Source organism: Chrysochloris asiatica, unplaced genomic scaffold (assembly GCF_000296735.1).
Source record: "Chrysochloris asiatica unplaced genomic scaffold, ChrAsi1.0 scaffold00022, whole genome shotgun sequence".
NCBI lineage: Eukaryota > Metazoa > Chordata > Mammalia > Afrosoricida > Chrysochloridae > Chrysochloris > Chrysochloris asiatica.
Window position 1 is genome coordinate 14,574,957 of NW_006408540.1, and position 20,589 is coordinate 14,595,545.

General features: G+C 38.5%; 1 protein-coding gene across 1 annotated transcript in view; it reads right to left on the reverse strand.

Moving 5' to 3' along the window:
- VWA8 (von Willebrand factor A domain containing 8) overlaps positions 1-20,589 on the reverse strand; it is a 518,389-nt gene that overhangs the window by 177,207 nt on the left and 320,593 nt on the right. The window contains exons 24-26 of the mRNA XM_006837608.1: positions 19,700-19,819; positions 12,104-12,309; positions 10,530-10,681 (exon numbers count right to left, since the gene is read on the reverse strand). Coding sequence (XP_006837671.1) covers positions 10,530-10,681; positions 12,104-12,309; positions 19,700-19,819 — 478 coding nt within the window. The remainder of the gene's footprint in view (positions 1-10,529; positions 10,682-12,103; positions 12,310-19,699; positions 19,820-20,589) is intronic.

The following is a 20,589-nucleotide window of genomic DNA, read 5'->3' on the forward strand; positions in this document are numbered from 1 at the left end:
CCCTGTACAGGGTCTCCATGAGTTGGTTTCAATTCCATGGCACATAACCACCACCACACCACCATAAAGATTATGTAGTGGTTATGAATCGGGCTCTGAACCTTAAGGTCAGCAGTTTGAAACTACCAGTTGCTGCTCCGCAGGAGAAAGATGAGGCTTTCTGCTCCCATAAAGATTTACAGCCTCAGAAACCCTGTACAAGGTCACTGTAAGTCGGAACCGACTCCACGGCACATCACCAACCAACCATACAGATTACAGCCTTGGGAACATTATGGAGCAGTTCTATTCTGTCCTATAGGGTGCCTACGAATCAAAATCTGACTCAACGGCATGTAACAACGCCACTATGAATCATTCTTCTTCTTTGTGTACTGGAAACTTCAGATTCTTCCTTTTCTGAAGTCTCACATGTTGCTGGCAATTAACTTTGTTTGCATGCCAATAATCTGTACATTATGGTAAGTGTTTTCTCTTCCTGTGTCTGGTTCTATATTAAACTGCTACAGTTTTTACTTTATGTGTTAGACTTGTGGACCTCTGCCATGTAGGTCCTGCAGGGGGAGTCCAGAAATGCAGAGGGATTTGGAGGCAGGAAATGGGAAGGGTTGAGGGACGTTGCTACTCTTGGCTGGTACTTCTCAAATGTGCTCTCCAATGTCCAGGATGACCTTGTGTCATCTCAGTACAGATGCCCAAAGCAGATTGCCAAAGCAGATTGCCAGCTCTGTGCCAAAGCAGATTGCCAGCTCGCCCCATGCGTCTCTGGCTTTCTTCCTCTTCATCAAACAATCAGTGTGCAGTTTTCTGTTCTTCATCGTTCTTCCAGGTTCAAGAAGAAAACATCCTCTCCTTCTCTGACACCTGCTTTACCAACCCCACCTTAGTATTTCCTACTCTTTAGTCCTTCCTTTTCTGATCATATACACTATGATTGACACAGTAGCTACAACAACGAGCTCAAACATAACAATCGTGAGGAGGAGCCAGGACGACCAGGTGATGTTTTGTTCTGTTGTGCATATAAGGTCACTATGAGTTGGAACCTAAATGACAACAAGGATGACAGGACCTGAAACTCTTCAAAATGTTTCCAGCAATTCCCCCCCTCTCCTCCGCCACTACCAACGCCACCACACACACACACACACACACACACACACACACACACACTCACAGGATGAGAAACTCTACTGTAGATGTACCATTTTGGATGTAACTGACTATTGATTGACGTTGATGGTTTTACATGTTTTCCTTACTAATCTAATTATAACTCAGTGCCTTCAAGTCCATTCAAACTCACATGAGTTTTCCTTACTAAGTTGTTAACTGCTTGAGGGTAAGAATCTCATCTGTTCATTTGCATTCCTAGCATTCAGAATCCATTGAGGTTGCTGTCTAAATCTTTCTCATTTCAGTCTCCATTCGTTTTTCTCCCCCTTTTCTCTCTGCTCCTCCCCTGTGGCTCTAATATATGAATCTTGTTCTCTGTCATTCTTTCCTTGACTGCTTTCCCAATTAATTTTGATATCCTTGAAAGCATATATGGCGTCTTTCTCACCTTTCATATTTAGTGTTTGGAATCCTGATGTGGCATTGTGGGATAAAGCACTGGACTGAAAGGTCAATTTGAGCCACAAGATCGACAGTTAAACTCATCAGTCACTCCTTGGAAATCCTATACAGGGTATCTATGAGTCGACACTGACTTAACAACACTTAACAACAACAATAGACTAGTGTTTAAGGGACCCTGGTAGCAAGTGGGTTACCATGAAGATTTACAGGGTCACTGTAAGTTAGAACTGACTTGGTGGCAGTGAGTGAAACCTAGTGTTTCATAATGTTTGTTAATTGTCATTGAGTCGGTTTCAACCCATAAGGTTGCTGAGGAATGGCTGGTGAGTTTGAACCACTGACCTTGCAGTTCAAACCAACTTAAGGTCGAGTGCTTACCCTACAAAGACTCACTAAATGTTAAATATGTCCCTGCATAGTGCCACATTTGTTTCCTGAAGAACAGCTAGTGGATTTGAACCACTGACCTTTTGGTTAGCAGCTAAGTGCCTTTAATGAAGGCACCACAAAGATTCTCTCATTTATACTCACCTGGTATTTTTATGACTCCCAATTTATAGACTGACTGGTACTGTGTTAAAACGCCACAGAATATTGAAAATTTGTGCCTTGTTGATTGATTTCAGTAAAATCCTCAGAGTCCGCATTGAAGTGTATTTATGTTTTACTTAGTGGTGGCAAAGGTCCCAACAAATAATACACAGAGGTCATTAAGATGAGGCTTTCTGTTCCTGAAAAGACTTAAGACCTTGGAAACCCTACACAGGATCAGAACTGACTTGGTGGCACTTAACAATGGTCATTTTTAGATATGCAGCCTGAAAGGGACCTTGACATTAGAAAAGTCATCAAGGCCAACAGTATCATAATAATGTTTTCCTTTGGTAAAAGAGCACAGTGTGTATATTTTATGTATCTGCTCCTTATGTTTAGGATAAATGTCCTATTGCGGCACTGTGGAATAAGCACAGGACTGCAAGGTCGGTTTGAACTCAAAGGTCAGCCATTCAGAATCATAAATCACTCCTCAGAAACCCTATCCAGGGTCACTGTGAGTCAGAACCAACTTGATGGCACTTAACAACAACATCAACACAATTGCAAGAAGTAGGGGAATGAAGGGAAAAGTGGGACTGGGAGAGAAGTGTCCTGCATGCTTAAATAGGACTCATTATAGATAAATTACTTTTTAACAAAGAAGCTTAGGAATAAAGTGATTTTAGCTCTGGTAGCGTAGTGGTTACGAATTGGGCTGCGAACCTTAAGGTCAGCAGTTTGAAACTACCAGCCACTCCACGGGAGAAAGATGAGGCTTTCTGCTCCCGTAAAGATTTACAGCCTCGGAAACCCTGTACAGGGTCGCTATGGGTTGGAACTGACTCGACATGAATTAACATACATGTTTTGGAGTCTTGGTGTGGCGCTGTGGGCTAATGCATCAGACTGCAAAGTCATTTGAAGTGCAAGGTCAGTGGTTCAAGCTCACCAGCTGCTCCTTGGAAACCCTACACAGGGTTGCTATGGTTCGGAATTGACTTGACGGCACTTAACAACAACTACATACATGCTTTGCAGACATGTCTCTTATCAGAAAAGAAAACCCAGAGAAGAAAAAACAATGGAAAGACAATAGTACAATCAAAAGAGAAAGTTTGAAAGGACTTAACAACAGTTATCACTGGGTGGTGAGACTATGGGTGGATTATTTTTTATCCTTTTTGCTAGACAGAAGGAGGGGTGGACTGCTTCTGAAGGGTTAGCCACTGAAAACCTTATAAATTGCACCAGAATATTGTCAGATAAAGTGTTGGAAGATGAGTCTCTCAAAATATGACCAGAGAAGAGCTGCCACACTAAAGTCCAGTTGACCTTAATGATGTAGATGGAGTTAAGTTTTCAGTACCTTTATTTGCTGAGAAGAATCAACTTCAAATATCTCACAATAAAATGGAACACATAAAGATTGATATCCTAGTCATTAGGAAGCTGAAATGGACTGGTATTGGCCATTTTGAATCAAAGATCATGGAAGCAGCAGTTAAGGACTCAAACAATGTATTGCATTAGGCAAATCTGCTACAAAAGATCTCTTTAAAGTGTTCAAGAGCAAAGATGTCAATTTGAGGACTAAGGTGTGCCTGACCCAAGCCGTGGTATTTTCAGTCACTTCAAATGCACGTGAAAGTTGGACAATGAATAAGAAAGATATATAAGAATCAATGCATTTGAATTATGGTGTTGGCAAACATTCTTAGAAGTACCACGGACTGTCTGAAGAACAAAGAGCTCCATCTTGGAATATATATAACCAGTATGCTCCTTAGAAGCAAGGGTGGTGAGACTTTGTCTCTTGTACCCCGGGCATATTATCAAGAAGGGCTACTCGTTGGAGAAGGACATCATACTTGGAAAAATGGGGGGTCAGCAAAAAGGAAGAAGACCTCAAACTAGATGGATTGAGCCAGTGGCAGCAACAATGGGCTCAAACCTAACAATTGTGAGGATGGTGAAGGACCAGGCAGAGTTTTATTCTGTTGTGCACAGGGTGGTTGTGAGTCTGAACCAACTTGATGCCAACTAACAACAATCACAAAAAGATAATAATAACCATAGGCATTTTTGTAGGACTTTTGCTTTTCGAAATGAATTGCCTTGTGATCTTCCATTATGTCACAGAAAGGGCAAGCTTAATTAGTACAGTGTAAGGAATTGTATAATGTACCTTGGAACCATAGTCTTTTCAACTCCCAACAAACAATGCTTTTTCCCTGTTGGGTCTGAGTAAGAGAATGTAGAAGATGCTAATAGGATTACATGATTCAGTTCTGAATGATTAACAGAATTAATTGTGATTGTAAAAACTCAAGAGCTCTAACATGTATAGTATGAACCATCTCAGAAGCAGGAAGGGAAGATCTGACTACCATCCAAAAAAAAAAAAAAAAAAGAGCCAGGAGTGGAGCGCATCCTTTGGACCCAGAGAGCCCTCCACCCAGGGACAGTAAGCTGTGACACCGGAGCAGTGTAGATGAGCAACAAGAGCAGCGACATGTGTCAGAGCGTGAAGGAGCATGACAGCTTCCCAGTCCACACAGCAGTAAAGCTGGATGACTTTGAGCAGATGCTTGCTTGCAGAGTGGGGTGCCTCCAGACACTTAATTGTGGGAGTTAGGTTCACTAACCCATCATGCTAGAACCAAGTGGTTTCAGGCTGAGGCTTATGGTGGAATGGTATGCCCTGTGTGCATTTATCAGCAGCCAGGGAACGGGGGCCAAGGGTCTACCTGTGGGCAAGGCTGAGGGAGATCTGTGTCCTGAGCATTTCTGACCCTCAGTTGTAACTTGTTAACTTCCCTAATAAGTCTCATAACTGTAAGTATGGTGTCTGAGTTCTCCATGGCCATTGAAATGAATTATTAAACTCAGATGGGAAATAGAGAATACTGTGGGAGGGATGGTTGGTAACATTATGTTTGTAATGATGTCACTAAAATTATCTCTGCTGTGGAAAAGTTCCATTTTAATTGGCACTTTTATTCACTTTTCATAGTGAAAAATAACTAAAACCCAAGATTCTGAACCTATCACAACTCGCTGAAGAATAAGATATTTGTGTAGTATATGACATCACATTCAATCACTGCTTCCCAGTTGTTATGAAAACTCCTCATGCCTTCTTAAATCAATATCACTGGCAACCTCTAGTATCTTAAGATCAACTCTGATTCAAAAATTGCCTGTTTTCTGCTTCTTACTCAGCTTATATTAATCTTAAAATTGGAATTAATACTATATATTCCACCTTTGCCCCTGCTAAGCTAACCCTGAACAGTTATGTTACAATACTATATTTAATAATGATGGTGATTGTAACAGAAACCATTATAGATGTTTAACTATGTGCCAAGTACATTTCTAAGTAAAACTGCAAGAATTTAGATAATCTCTAGAACAAACCTATGATAGTAATGCTATGGTGGCATACTATGATGAAGAAATTGAGGAATCCTGGCGAGGCGCCTCAGGTTAAGACGCTGGACTCTAAGGTTGGTTTGAGCTATAAGGTCAGCAGTTGAAGCTTGCCAGCCACTCCTCTGAAACCCAATACAGGGTTGCTATGAGTCAGAACCAACTCAACAGCACTTAACAACAATAACAACTATATTTAGGGGGAGACTATTTCATTCCAATATAGATCTATGGAATGATAATTCTCTAACCTTCCAGAATAGTCAAGTAGACAGTGGCATACAAATGTTAATAAAATCATCAATGGCACTTCAAATGGAGGCACAGAAAAAGAAAATGATTTTTTCCCTTCCTTAACAAACCAATGTTTCTACAGCATGACAGAGTTCATAAATTATCCTGAAACGCACTTTTTAATTTGGAAGTGCTAAAGTGTTGGCAGCATATTTGTTCCTAAATTTATAAAAAGGTTCAAAGTTCTCTAGGCAGAAGAAGCAAACTTTGCTTTGAAATTTGTATCTACAGTTAGCTATTTCCGTTTAACTACGGCAAATAAGCAATATGCCTTTCATTGGGTGCTTGCTTCAAACTCTGTTACTATATCTTTTCCTACCAATGGTACTGGAAAGTCATGAGCCCATTTTTCTGTAAGAATGTCAGATCGTAAGTCAAGCCCTCTTCTCTGCCTACAATATGAGACCAGTGTGTGTGCGCACAATACACACACAACATCAGTTGTTTTGGCAGTTGTTTCTCTATCAGACAAATGTCACAGAATTAATAATGTGTCAAATTCCATATAAAACAGGATATTTATATTTTAAAATATAATTTCATTTCTCCCATTGCGTCTCCTTCTGTGGTTATGTTCATGATCTCTTTGGCACACCCTTTCCCCTGTGTATTAGGAATTTAAAAGGGGCTCAATCAGTGCTCCCAGGAAGGGGTCTAGTTAGCCACTTCTCACCCAGTCCTAAGATTGGGGAATTCATTTGTAGGTCAGGAAGAAGAGCTTCATCGTAGCAGGATACAGCAAAGTAAAAAAACCACACAGTAAGACTCAGTTGAAAACAATCAGATTTAGCAAAGGGTTACTAGATTAGTCCAGTCACCTCACCTCATGATACCACTGGTCCTTATTAAAAGGTGCCGAGATATATGAGATAGAGGCGAACATCAGGCTGCTCTGAACACAAGGGAAAGTGATAGCAGCTTTCTTTGGGAATGTCACTAAAAAACACTGCACAACCAACATGTATTCTAACTTCAGTTGAAGGAAAAGATGCTGCAGATGACTGTACTAACACTGGCCTGGAACCATCTTTGCCCCACGTGAAAATGTCCCTTCTAGTACATTTGTATCTGCCTTGTTTCTTTTTTTTAGCTAGACGGAGTGGGTGGCCAATTATTTTTTCATTCCCATCTTAAGTGTATGAGCATCTTGTCCCAGATTCATTGTCATTTTGCTTTCATCCAATAAGCACTATGGTTGCTTTCAAGAACAAGAATACAGACTGTTGTAGCAAGAACTCTACATTCAGGTATATTAACAGCAATTTAAACCATTTTATCCGTCTACCTGCAATCCAGTGTTGCTCTTCCCCACTGACACGGTATCCACAGAGGTGAGCAGGGGCAGCCTAGAAGTACTAGGGCTAATAAAAGGTCTAGAAACTACGAGTCAAAGTCAAGCCATAAGTGTGAGTGCATAAACTTCGGGTCCACAGGGTCCCCAAGATTACAATTGACCGTGTATTGCTCCAGGAGGAAAAGGCAAGGGCTAGTATTATTTGTTTCTTGTTTTAATTTGGTTTTGTTTTGCCGATGAGAGGAATGTTAAGGTTATATGTAAAATACAAAGGATGTTAGAGTAGGAAAGGTCCTTACTGAGCATTAATAATGATGGTGCCATGGAGTCTGGTTTGCCTAGAACAGTCTTAGTTTATATCTTGTCAGTTATCGTTAAAAGTTCTCCCTTTCATTCTCAAACATGTCCTGTTTGGGATGCTCAACTGCAGGGTTATCTTAATTATAATAAAATGCCCTCTTTAGTTAAGTAACATCGAAAATCACATGACCAAGAGTAAACTGTGAACTTTTTGTGGGCAGGCTTATGTCTTCATGTCTTCTGAGGGCAACTGCCACTTATATATCAGTTTGTTGTATTGTGGTGGTTTGTGTGTTGCTGTGATGCTGGAAGCTATGCCACTGATATTTTAAATACTGACAGGGTCACCCATGGTGGACAGGTGTCTGATGAACTTCCAGACTAACACAGACTACGAAAAAGGAGAGACAGATTACTTCTGAATTAAGAACAGCTGAAGAACACTGTCATAAATTATGCCTGGAGATGAAAACATTATTAATAGCAGAACATTGTGAGACACGAATAGCTACAGAACATTGTTGGAAAATTTCAAAGGGTGGCTCAAGAAGACAAAGTATTATAATGAAATGTGCAAAGACGTGGAGTTAGAAAACCCAAAGTGAAGTACACACTCAGCACTTCTCAAGCTGAAAGAACTGAAGAAAAAAATTGAAAAAGAGGAAGACCCCAATGAGATGGATTGACACAGTGGCAGAAGCAATGGCCTCAAACGTAACAATTATGAGGATGGTGAGGACTGGGCGGTGTTACGTTCTGTTGCTGAGTCGGAACTGACTCGATGGCACCTAACAACCTAAACAACACTATAGACAAAGATAGGAAGACTTGAGTTAAAATGTGAACTCTTAAAAAAGTAAAATTGTGCTCATGAATTTCAAATGTCATTGTTGGAAAAAAAAAAAATTGGGGGCCAAACACCCAACCAAAGGCATACTTTTTTCCCCCACTTTACCATGTTATCCTTTCTACATATAAGGTTGGTAATTGGACAGAAAGAGTGGTGTGGAACCTGTGGATTTCACTAAAGGACAATACAATGAATGACATCACTGCTTTTGAGCTGCCCAAACCCTTGCAATTTACACAGGAGTAAATCATGCTTTGAATGATTGTGCAAACTAGTCAACTATCACTCCTATTTCATGGGAAACTGCACTCCTTTTCCACATCTGCTGTAGGTATATTTTTAACTAGAAGTAGTGGGTTCTACTACTACCAATGGAAACCACTTGTTTCCAGTTCCGTCTTAGGCAAAAGTATAACCGCCTTGTTTCCATGTACAATATATTTTTGCTTCCACTCACAAATAAGTATTACAGTTGGAATTAACCCACCCTGGCAAAAATTAATATACTCCAGGAGGAATTTTTCAGTTTAAAAATGAGGATAATAATGAGTAAACTATTCTATTTAGAAACTGAACTTACCAGAAACTTATTGCTGTTTTTACCTACTAATATGCACTTTAATTTTATTTCAAGTTGCGTACAAGTAAAGCTGTTATTGAATCACAAGCCTGACTTCCATGAAGTTCGAACTCCAATTTTATAAGTTTGTTAACAGTAATAAAAAACCACCCTGTTGTGACATTTTTTAAAAAAGAGAAATAAAAACCATGGGCACTGATGGAATTTTCCTATTAAAGACAATGTCTTGAAATCTCTAACTTAGAAGTAAGCTAAACACATTGCAAGTGAGTTGGTTAGAACGTTACAACTCCTAGAGACCCTGCAGGGCAGAGTAGAACTGCCTCATACACTTGCCAAAGATAAAAGCCTTATGGAAGCAGACAGTCAAATCTTTTACCCTCAGTGGATTTGAACCACTGATCTTTTACTTAGCAGTCATGCTCTTAATCAATGTGCAAGTAGGACTTCTTAGAAGACATGCTACACCCATTTAATTATCAGCCTAGTTTAAAAATGCCCATAAAGATTACCAGCTAGTCAATAAAACAGTAATATACAGAAAAAAAATGCACACATTAGCAATCACTATTCTTGAAAAGAATCTACTCACTCCTTAATAGCATAAACCAAAATAATGATCGTTTTTAATATAACTCCATCTTGTGTTTTTACAACAAAAGGGAAATATTTGTTTCTCTTTAAGAAATTAAAGATATTTTCATAATTGATCTTTATTGGTATATGTTCTGACAAGTTTTTTTTTTTTACAATAACTTTAAAGAATAAATAAATAAGGATGTATATATTCAGAAACTACATAAGCTAACTGCTGAAGTAATTAATAAGCTATAGTTAACAAACTTTCTAAGGACAAGTAGAAAGTTCCTCTCATATGAGATTAAAGTTGAATAATAATTTACTTTAAAAGTAATTATTATCCTTCAGGAATTTATGATATTGACTATTTTTATAGACAACAATACCATTAGATGCATTATCATTTATTTATGCATATATAAAGATTTCTCCAGTTATAGTAGTAAATTTGTATTGATTCAATCACTCCACTGATATTTTTTTTTTTCCCATCAATAATATATTTGCAAGAATCTTAACTAAGGTTGGGGAGTTAATCCATGAGAACAAAATACAAAGAGGCAACGGGCCCATGTGAAAATTAAACCCATTTGTTCTTCCAGTTGAAATAAGTAACGAGAAATCTAATTTAATTGGGTAATAAATTTAATAAATTATTAAAGAGAAAAATAGGGTGACAGAAAATCTTAACTGAAAGCACACGACCCCTGTATGTAGTGCTCAGGTTAGCACAACGATTTGACACTTGTTAGGAAATGATGAGACCCACAGTAATTCAACAAAAGAACAGAGACTTGTAAAGAAACAAATATTTCCCTTTATTTAATTACATTACATCTACTCAGGGCACAGTCAAAATAATTGAAATGCTAAATTCACAGACCTACCAAACAATGCTATGTAACTGAAAGCCAGCCAGCAAATAGCAAAATAGAATTGAATAGCTTATTTGTGAAAGGTAGTTTCCACACCAACTCTGTTAATTAATAGAGTCTAGCAGTACATAGGAATTATCAGCATTTCAGAATCAGAAGAACAATGCTCATTACAGTACTTTAGCAACAACAGTGAGTTTGCCTTACTCCTTTGCCAGCTGCACACTGGTAGGCTTTGCTCCGATAGGTATGCCGTATTTGTGTAAAGTGCTAGTCAAAATCTCTCTCATGTCGTTGTTGTAGGAATCAAAGTCAAACACATTCCTAACCACACTGGAGATACCTTCATTGGGGAATTTCTGTGTTAAAAAAAGAGAAGAATTCCCTCATTACACATGAGATAAAAAACAGATTTATAAAACTGACAGGTTTCCTACTACTCAACTGAGCTTTAGAAGAAACTTATTGGCCTTGTCAGATAACCAGATACTAGGAATATATACATCTTTCTCTTCTAATGTTTGCTCAGATGACTTAATACTGTTTTCCTTTTTTAAGTAAATATTCGGATTTGAGGGTGAGCCGTTCCTTATTTCAAATGTTGAAGCAGTGCTCAGACCCCGGGGTTTGGTAGTGGCCACTGCTCCCTGAAATCCCAGCCTTTAAAGGTCAATGTGAAAGTATTAAGTGATTTTTTTACTTACAGTGTAAGTAAAGTTTTTATTTACAATATAAGTAAAGCAGAATGTGAATATCTACACAGAAGTATTTAGAGAGGCCTGTGAATAAATGAACGAAGGTTAAAGAACAAGAAATGAAGGGAAGAAGAATTTCAAAAAGTACAGGGATCTGGAACTAAGGAATAGGTAAATTTATACTCCAGAATTGTCACAGCTCTGTCTTGACTTTCTATAGGAAGAGCAATCTGAGTTGGATGACTTGTATTTATCAGGGCTTTACAAGCTTTCTATTGTCCTTTATTGACTTTTCTTGGAGAGTGGAGGTGTGGAAAGGGTCAAAGGTCAAAAGTCATTGGAAAAGGACTGCTAGATTAGAGATAATTATTTTCTATGGAAGTTGAATTTACATATGTTTTTTTGTTTTGTTTTCTTTAGTGAAGCAGGCTAAATATTGTACAATGGTCTCAAGGAATTTCATTCTCTTGACCACTTACTTACAAAATCTTGTAAAACCTCTTTGCAATATTTACAGGTTAATACTATTTGTTTTTCTTTTCATCTTTAAGTCTTTTGCTTTCAAAATGAAATTTTTTTTTACAGGGATCCCATATACTTGTTGTAAAAAGTCAAACAACAGAATAGGACAGTTTTACCATTTTTCCACCCACTTACCCACACAAAAGGAGCTCTATTGGTGTGGTGGTTACGAATCGGGCTGCGAACCGCAGTCAGCAGTTTAAAATTACCAGCTGTTCTGAGGGAGAATGATAAGGCTTTCTGCTCCCGTAAAGATTTACAGCCTTGGAAACCCTGTACAGGGTCGCTATGAGTTGGAACCGACTCCATGGCACATAACCACCGCCACCCACACAAACAAACAAAAAAGCCGAACAACCCAAAGTCTGCACTAAATGTCCTAGCTCCTTGGTAACGGACAATTTAATGGCTGAACAGCTGATGTTCATTGGCTTCCCAGATTTATCATTTAGATCACACACACTTCATCTGCATCACTATGTTCATAGAAACCAAGAGTCCTGGTGTAAATGACAGTCTGAGCAAGCTAGATTGATGGCTTCTTCGCAAACACCAAGCACATACCTGTAAATGTTTGACTATGTTGACGACTTCTCGAGTGGAATAAGGATAGTTGATTGTCCCCTGGTCAGCCAAGCTCCTCAGTTCTCCAAAGGCAGCCACAAGCTTCTGAAGAATTGGCTCAGGCACATTTGGTCCGTACTGTCTGAGCATCTCAAGCTCGGAGTGGGGTTTAGGGTTATCAACTGCATGGCAGCTAAAAATATCACCTGAAAGAGAACAAGGTCCACTCTGAGCATGCAGCTAAGTCATTATAAAGCCAAGGACAAAACAGAACAATGGTTCAAAGAACCACTGGCTACTCATCAAAATGCTTGTATCCTTTTATGTCCATAAAACTGCCCAAGAAATCCATCCAACAACAGGATGGGTACATAGAAGAAAGCTGATGACTAAAAAGAAAATTGGCTGACACGTGGTTCACTCTACATGGATTTTTTTTTTTCTGTTAAAAAACTATATAATACTTGAACACATACTCACTGAGAGATATTAAAAGGAACAAAAAGGGGAAGGTTCCGTTATGTCTCTGCCAATGCCACTTCCTAACATAAGCACCAACGTTACCAGATCAGTGTATTTATTCTTCCAACGTGTATTCGTACTTTAAAAAATACATGCAAGTCTTGATGGTTTATTCTTATTCCATCAGTGGGGAAATATATACCATCATATAGTTCTGAGATAGGCCTTTTAACTTTGACAAATCTTGCTATCTCCAGGAATTGTATACATCTCACATGAATGTTTCTTTATGTGTAATGAAAAAGGGCGAATTAGTGTTATCATTCTCTAAATAATTTATATTACTAGATTTTTCTTACAGTTTGCTTTGGCAAAGTAAACCTGAAAATATGCTGTCTAAATTAAAGAGGTGGAAAAGGAATTTAGAAATAAAATATTTCATCTATAATTTAGACCATTGAAAGGTGTTAGAAAAATACAACTTATGCTCAAAACAGGGGTGAATTTCTCACGAACTGGAATGTTCGTGCACTGTTGGTCAGAGTATAAAATGCCACAAGTGCTTTGAAAACAGTTTGGCCATTTCCTAAAAAGTGAAATATGCACCTACCGTTCCACTCTTAGAGACTTAAGAGAACTGAAAGCACAATACCATACAAAGACTGGTACATGAATGTTCATAGAGGCTTTATTTGTAACTGTTGTTCTTAAATGCTGTCAAGTCAGTCCCGACTCATAGCAACCTGGTATAGGGTTTCGAGTAGCTGGTGGATCTGAACTGCCGACCTTGTGATTAGCAGTCCAAAGATTAATTATCCTAGTGCCACACCAGGATTTCTTTGAAATTAGTGAAGAAATACAGCAAAACTCAGCAAAAAAAAAAAGGAACAAACTACTGAAACAGACTATAGCATGGATACACCACTTGTATGTCAGTTTGTCTTACTGTGGTGGCTTGTGGGTATTGGGCGCTATGCCACTGGTATTTTAAATACCAGCAGGGTCACCCATGATGGGCAGGTTTCAGTGAACCTTCCAACCTGAGATAGACTAAGAAGGAGAGGTAGCCCACTTCTGAATGGTTGTTGTTGTTATATGTCGTGGAGTCAGTTCCAACTCATAGCGACCCTGTACAGGGTTTCTGAGGCTGTAAATCTTTATGGGAGCAGAGCACCTCATCATTCTCCTGCGGAACAGCTGGTAGTTTCAAACTGCTGACCTTGTGGTTCGCAGCCAGATTCGTAACCACTACACTAACAGATGACTAGGACCTCCTAAAAACTGGACACTTATTTGCATCAAAAGATTTCATCAAAATAATTAAAAGAGAACCCATAAACTGGGGGATGGGGGGGCGAAATTTTGGCAATGACATAGCAAACAAGAGATTATTCTCTAAAATTTAAAGAACACTTGAACACCTCAATAAGAGGAAGGCAAATAATCTAATTTAAAATGGGCAGAGAACATGAACAGATGCTTCATTGAAGAAAACATTTAAGCAGCCAACACACATGTAGAAATGCTCAAGATCATTAGCCATTGGTGTGGTTGTTGTTAGGTACCATTGAGTTGGTACCAACTCATAGCGACCCAGTGCACAACAGAACCAAACACTGCCAGGTCCTGCGCCAACCTCACTATTGTTATTATGCCTGGGCCCACTGCTGCTGGCACTGTGCCAATTCATTTCATTGAGGGTCTTCCTCTTTTTCTCCGACCCTCCACTTTACCAAACATGATATCCTTCTCCAGTAACTGATAATATTCCAAAGCATGAAAGATGAAGTTTGACCATCCTGGCTTCCAAGGAACACTCTGGCTGTACTTCTAAAACAGAAATGTTTGTTCTTTTGGAAGTCCATAGTATTTTCAGTATTCTCCTCCAGCACCATAACTCAAACACATCAATTCTTCTACTTATAATAATGTCTTCCTTATTCACTGCCCAACTTTCACAGGTATATGAGGTTATTGAAAATATCATGGCTTGGATCAGGTGCACCTTAGTCCTTAAACTGACATCTTTGCTCTTCAACACTTAAAAGAGGTCTGTACAGCAGAATTGCTTGATGCAATACATCGTTTGATTTCTTAACAGCTGCTTCCATGACTGATGGCTGATCTGAGTAAAATGAAGTCTTTGACAACTTCAATCTTTATATGGATGTTGTTTATTGGTCCAGTGGTGAGGATTTTTGTTTTCTTTGCATTGAAGTGCAACCCATGTTGAAGGTTGTGGTTTTTGAGCTTCATCAGTAAGTATTTTAAGTCCTCTTCACTTTCAGGAAGAAGGGTGTTAATAATGATTCTTCCTCATTATTAATAATTGCATGTTGTTAATGATGAATCTTCCTCCAATCCTGATGCTACATTTTCCCTCATGTAATTGCAAGTTGCTAATAATGAGTTTTCCTCTAAACCTGATACTATGTTTTTCTTCATGTAATTCAGATTCTTGGATTATTTGCTCAGTATACAGATTGATTAAGTATGGTGAAAGAATACAACACTGACATACACCTTTCCTAATTTTAAGCTATTTAGTATTCTCTTGTTTGTTCAAACAATTGCCTCTTGGTTTATATATAGGTTCCTCATGAGCACAATTAAGCATTCTGAAATATTCATTCTCTGAAATGTTTTCCATTGCTTGTCATGATCCACCCAATCGAAAGCCTTTGCGTAGTCAATAAAGCACAGGTAAACATCTTTCTGGTATTCCCTCCTTTCAGCCAAGATCCATCTGACATCAGCAAAGATATCCCTTGTTCCACATTCTTCTGAATCCGGCTTGAACCTCTAGAAGTTCTCTGTCAATGTATGGTTGTAGCCAGTTTTAATTTACCTTGAGCAAAATTTCACTTGCATGCAACATTATTGATATTTTCCAATGATTTCTGCATTCCATTGTATCATCTCTCTTTGTAATGGACACAAATATGGCTCTCTTCCAGTGAGTTGGCCAAGTAGTTGTCTTTAAAATTTCTTGGCATAGATGAGTGAGTGCCTCCAGTGCCACATCAGTTTGTCAAAAGGAATCAATTTGTATTCCATCAATTCTTGGAGCCTTGTTTTCTTGCCAATGCCTTCGGTGCACTATGGACTTCTTCCTTCAGGATCATAGGCTCTTGATTATATGCTACCACTTCAAATGGCTGAGTATCAACCATTTCTTTTTGGTACAGTGACTCTGTGTATTCCTTCCATTGTATTTTGATGCCTTCTGCATCATTAAATGTTTTGTCCAAAAAATCTTTCAATATTGCCAATCAAGGCTTGAATTTTTCTTCAGCTTGAGAAATGATAAATGTGTTCTTCTCTTTTGGTTTTCTAACTCCAGGTCTTTGCACAGTTCATTGTAATATTGGACCTTGTTTTCTAGAGCTGCTCTTTGAACTTTTCTATTCAGCTTTCTTACCTCCTTATTTTTTCCATTTGCTGTAGCATTTCTATGCTGGCGAGCAAGTTTCAGAGTCTCTTCTGACATCCATTTTGGTTTTTTACTTCTGTCTTGTCTTTGTAATGATCTTTCACTTTCTTCCTGTGTGATATTCTTGATGTCATCCCACTAATCTTCTGATCTTCAGTTTTAGTGTCTAATGCATTACATCTGTTCTTCAGATGATCTCTAAATTCTGGTGGGATACATTCAAGCTTCCTATTTTGTTCTCATGGATTTGTTTTAAATTTCTTCAACTTAAGTCTGAACTTGCATATGAGCAATTGATGGTCTGTTCCACAGGCTGCTCCTGGCCTTATTTTGGCAGATGATATGGAGTTTTTCCACCATATCTTCCCACAGATGTAGTCAATTTGATTCGTAGTCAATGCGATCTCCAGCATTGTTTTGATCACCAAGGCCATATTTTCCAACTTCCTCTTTGTTTCCAACCTTTGCAGTCCAATCACTAGTAATTATCAACACACGTTGATTGAATGTTTAATCAATTTCAGACTGAAAAAGTTAGAATTCTTCAGTTTCATCATCACTGGCTTTAGTGGCTGGTGCATAAAATTTAATAACAGTGATATTAACTGGTCTTCCTTGTAGGCATATAGATATTATCCTATCACAGATAGCATTATACTTCAAGATAGATCTTGATATGTTCTTTTTGATGATGAATATAACACCATTCCTCTTCAGTTTGTCATTCCTGGCACAGTAAACCATATATTTGTCAGGTTTAAAGTGGCCAATACCAGTCCATGTCAGCTCACTAATGCCTAGGACAATGATGTTTATGCTTTCCATTTCATTTTTAACAATTTCGAATTTTTCTAGATTCATACTTCATACATTCCATGTTCTGATTATTAACGGATGTTTACAACTGTTTCTCTTCCTGTTGAACTGAGACCCATCAGCAAATAAAGGTCCCAAAGGGTTTACTCCATTCATGCCATCATGGTCAACTTCACTTTGAGGAGGCAGCTCTTCCCCTGTCATATTTTGATGAGGGTGTCATCTTTCGGCACTATATCTGACAATATTCTTGTGCTGTTCATCATGTTTCATATTCAATATTGTGGTGTTGACAGTGTTTCATTGCTATTCATAAGGTTTTCAGTGACTAAATATTTGGAAGTAGTCAGTCTCTTCTTCTTTCTAGTCTGTCTTTGTCTGGAAGCGCAGCTAAAACCATGGGCAACCCTACTAGTGTTTAAAATACCTGTGGCATACCTATCAGAATCACAGTAACAACCCAGCCACCAGAGTAAGACAGATGAATGGTGGCATTAGTCATTAGAGAGATGCAATTCAAAACAATGAGATAACAATCTTTCCCAACACTGATAACAAAGTTCAAAAACGAGAGAACAGCAAATAAAGGCAAGGGTGTGGAGAGACCGGGACCCTCCTATACTGCTGGTGGGACTGTAAAATGGTGTAACCACTGTGGAAAACCATATGGCGCTTCCTCAAACAGTTGGAAATAGAAATACCATATGACCCAGCAATCCCTGTCCTTGGTATATATCCTCAAGAAATGACAGCTGTGAAATGAATAGATAAATACACACCCAGGTTAACTGCAGCACTATTCACAATAGCAAAAGTATGGAGCCAGCCTAACTGCCCATCAGCAGAAGAATGGTTAAACAAACTTTGATACGTACAATGAAATATTATGTAATGCTGAGCAATAATGATGAATCTGCAAAACACTCACAACATAGATGAACCTGGAGGATATTATGCTGAATGAAATCACAAAAAAAGACAAATATAATATGAGATCACTGTTGTAAAAGTGAATAAAAGGATTTCTTGCTAAGGCAAATTTTATGAGGCTTACCAGGAGTGGTAGGGAAGGGAAAATTATTTACTGGGTGGAGGGTAAATACATGCTAACATGAGTGATGGAGAAGGCAGAGGAAAGCTGGGAAAGAGAGAGTTCAAGTAAAGAAAGGTAAATATGGCGCACTGATGGTACATGGAGGGAAATGTAATCAATGTAATGACACAACGTGAATGATTTGTTGAATGTGAGACTGATGATCTCTTCTGCAAACCTTTACTCAAGTCACAATAAAAAGTTTGAAAAAGAATTTATATTCACATTTGCTTGTATAAACAGAAAGAAGCAAAAGGCAACATCATTTAACAAAAAAAAGGTTATGTTTTACAGAGGGGTTGGGAACAGGGCAAACGTGGATCAGATCTGGGAGCATTTGCATAGAAGATTTATTGCTTCATAAACTACAGGATTGTATTATATATTTAAAGTATTAAATTAAGACACCCAAGGACAATGAAGCCCTGACTCCTTTGATTTTTATTTTAGCCCTGAAGCTTGTATGGTCAATTTTAACACACGATGGCACATTTGTGGTTTTGTCTGTCCTGCATAAGATGGGCATACACTGAGATGATTGTGAACTTGCACTCTAAATTCCCTGAGACAGTCTAATGAAATAGTAAAGAACAAAGATTCGATAACCACACTTCCTGGTTCAGAAAGAAATCTGATACTTACTAGTTTTGTAATTTGGGCAAATTACTTAATCTCTCTACACCTTAGTTGTACTCCTGGTGTGGCGCTGTAGGAACAGCACTGGGCTTCAAACCACATGGTCGGCAGTTCAAACCTACCAGCTGCTCCTCGGAAACTCTATAGGGTTACTATGAATGGGAACCAACTAGATGGCACTTAACAACAACACACTTTAATTACTTCCTTAGTAAAACCAAGAGTTATTGGCAAGATTATGAATTAATTCATATGAAGTGCTTAAAACCATGTTCAGTTCTCAGTAAGGGCTTACAGTATAGTAGTATTATTCATTTTTATACATGGTATGAGAATAATGTCTTATACTTAGTGAAGAATACAGACACTTACCTGGGTTAGTACATAAAGACCTGCAGTAAGTACTTGTTGCCCAGTTACATTATGAGCTCACTATGGAGAGTGAGCCTGCTTCATGCTCAGTATGCAAGTCCAGAACGACTTAATGCCACAGAGAAGACAAATCCTTCTGAAAGGCTCCGAATGGTTTAATTTACCCAAAGCCTCTCTAGTCTATGTGAATTCATCTCCTCAGAGTTCACCTCAAACCTTTTTATGGTTAAGGGATGTGACCAAAGCCAAACACTAAACAGTATTTCTTTTATTGAGTTTTAAGGAGCCCCCATAGCACAGTGGTTAAGCTCTCGGCTGCTAACCCCAAAGTCAGCAGTTCAAACCCACCAGCTGCTGCATAGAAGAATGATACAGTGGTCTCCTTCCGTAAAGATTTGCAGCTTTGGAAATCCTGTGGGCAGTTCTACAGAGTCAGAAATGACTCCATGGCAGTAAGTTACTGAGTTTTATTCCCAGAGCACTAAACAATTAAAAGCACTATAATAATTTAAGAAAACAGGCTCTGTAACCAGATAGAAATGATATGAATCTCAGCTCCAACACTCATAAGGTAAGTGACTCTAGGAAAATATTCCATCTCAGACTATCAGATAGTCCCCTTCTCTAAAGTGGGGCTAGCAAACAGTCCCACACAGGGGTTCTGATGATAACTCAGTACAGCACGTGGTGAGCCCCCAACAACAGCCATTCCAGCAGGTTACTGACGGTGTTACTGTTACTGCTACTGCTGCTATCATCATCATCATCATCATCACTGCTTTACCTAGTGTACTGAAGAAATCATTGCCTAGGAAAGGAAACCCAGGTCTGTTGGCCAGAACGATCATCCTAAAATCGGGATGGATCACGACAACATTTTCTCTTCCATTTACATTAGCCGAATCTGAAAAAAGAAAACTTACTATTTATTCTCGAGTGAGAAGCAATGATACTTAAGAATAAGAAGTTAAAGCCTTCAAAATAACATACACAGTCACACTGCTTAATTAGTTGTTTTTTTTAAAAATAGACTGATCAAGCATACACCCAACTGTATAGCAACTTCCATTTTCATATCAATTCAGTACATCTTAAAAGCAAATGTCAAAATTTTGTCATACAATGATCAAACCTGTCTGAGATCCTGTCACTCCTTAAAAATTAAGAGTTCCATAACAAGGGATAATCCACCAATTCTTTCATTTTTATCAAATCAGTTGCATCACTTTGCACATAACCTGCCATTTTTTTTTAAATTAGATTATGCGCTCCCCAACACAACCACATAAAGTTAAGCTCTTCAAAACCTAGTTAGCTCATTTAGATAATGTTAATATTTCCAATCAAAGGTTTGTATTTGAACTTGCGTTCTTAAAATAAACTATCTCAAGCGGATTGGAGGGTCTTCTGTCCAACTGTTTAATTGGTTAATAATCCACTGGGCTGCAAAGTCAGTTTGAACCGCAAGATCAGTGGTTCAAACTCATCAGCCGCTCCTCTGAAACCCTATAGAAGGTCGCTATGGGTCAGAACCGACTAAACAGCACTTAACAACAACTACAACATGCGCTTAACAACAAACAACAACATAGTTCTATGGTTGGTAGTACAGTGGTTACACATTAGGCTGCTAATTGCAAGGTCAGCAGCTGAAATCCACCAGTCACTCCTTAG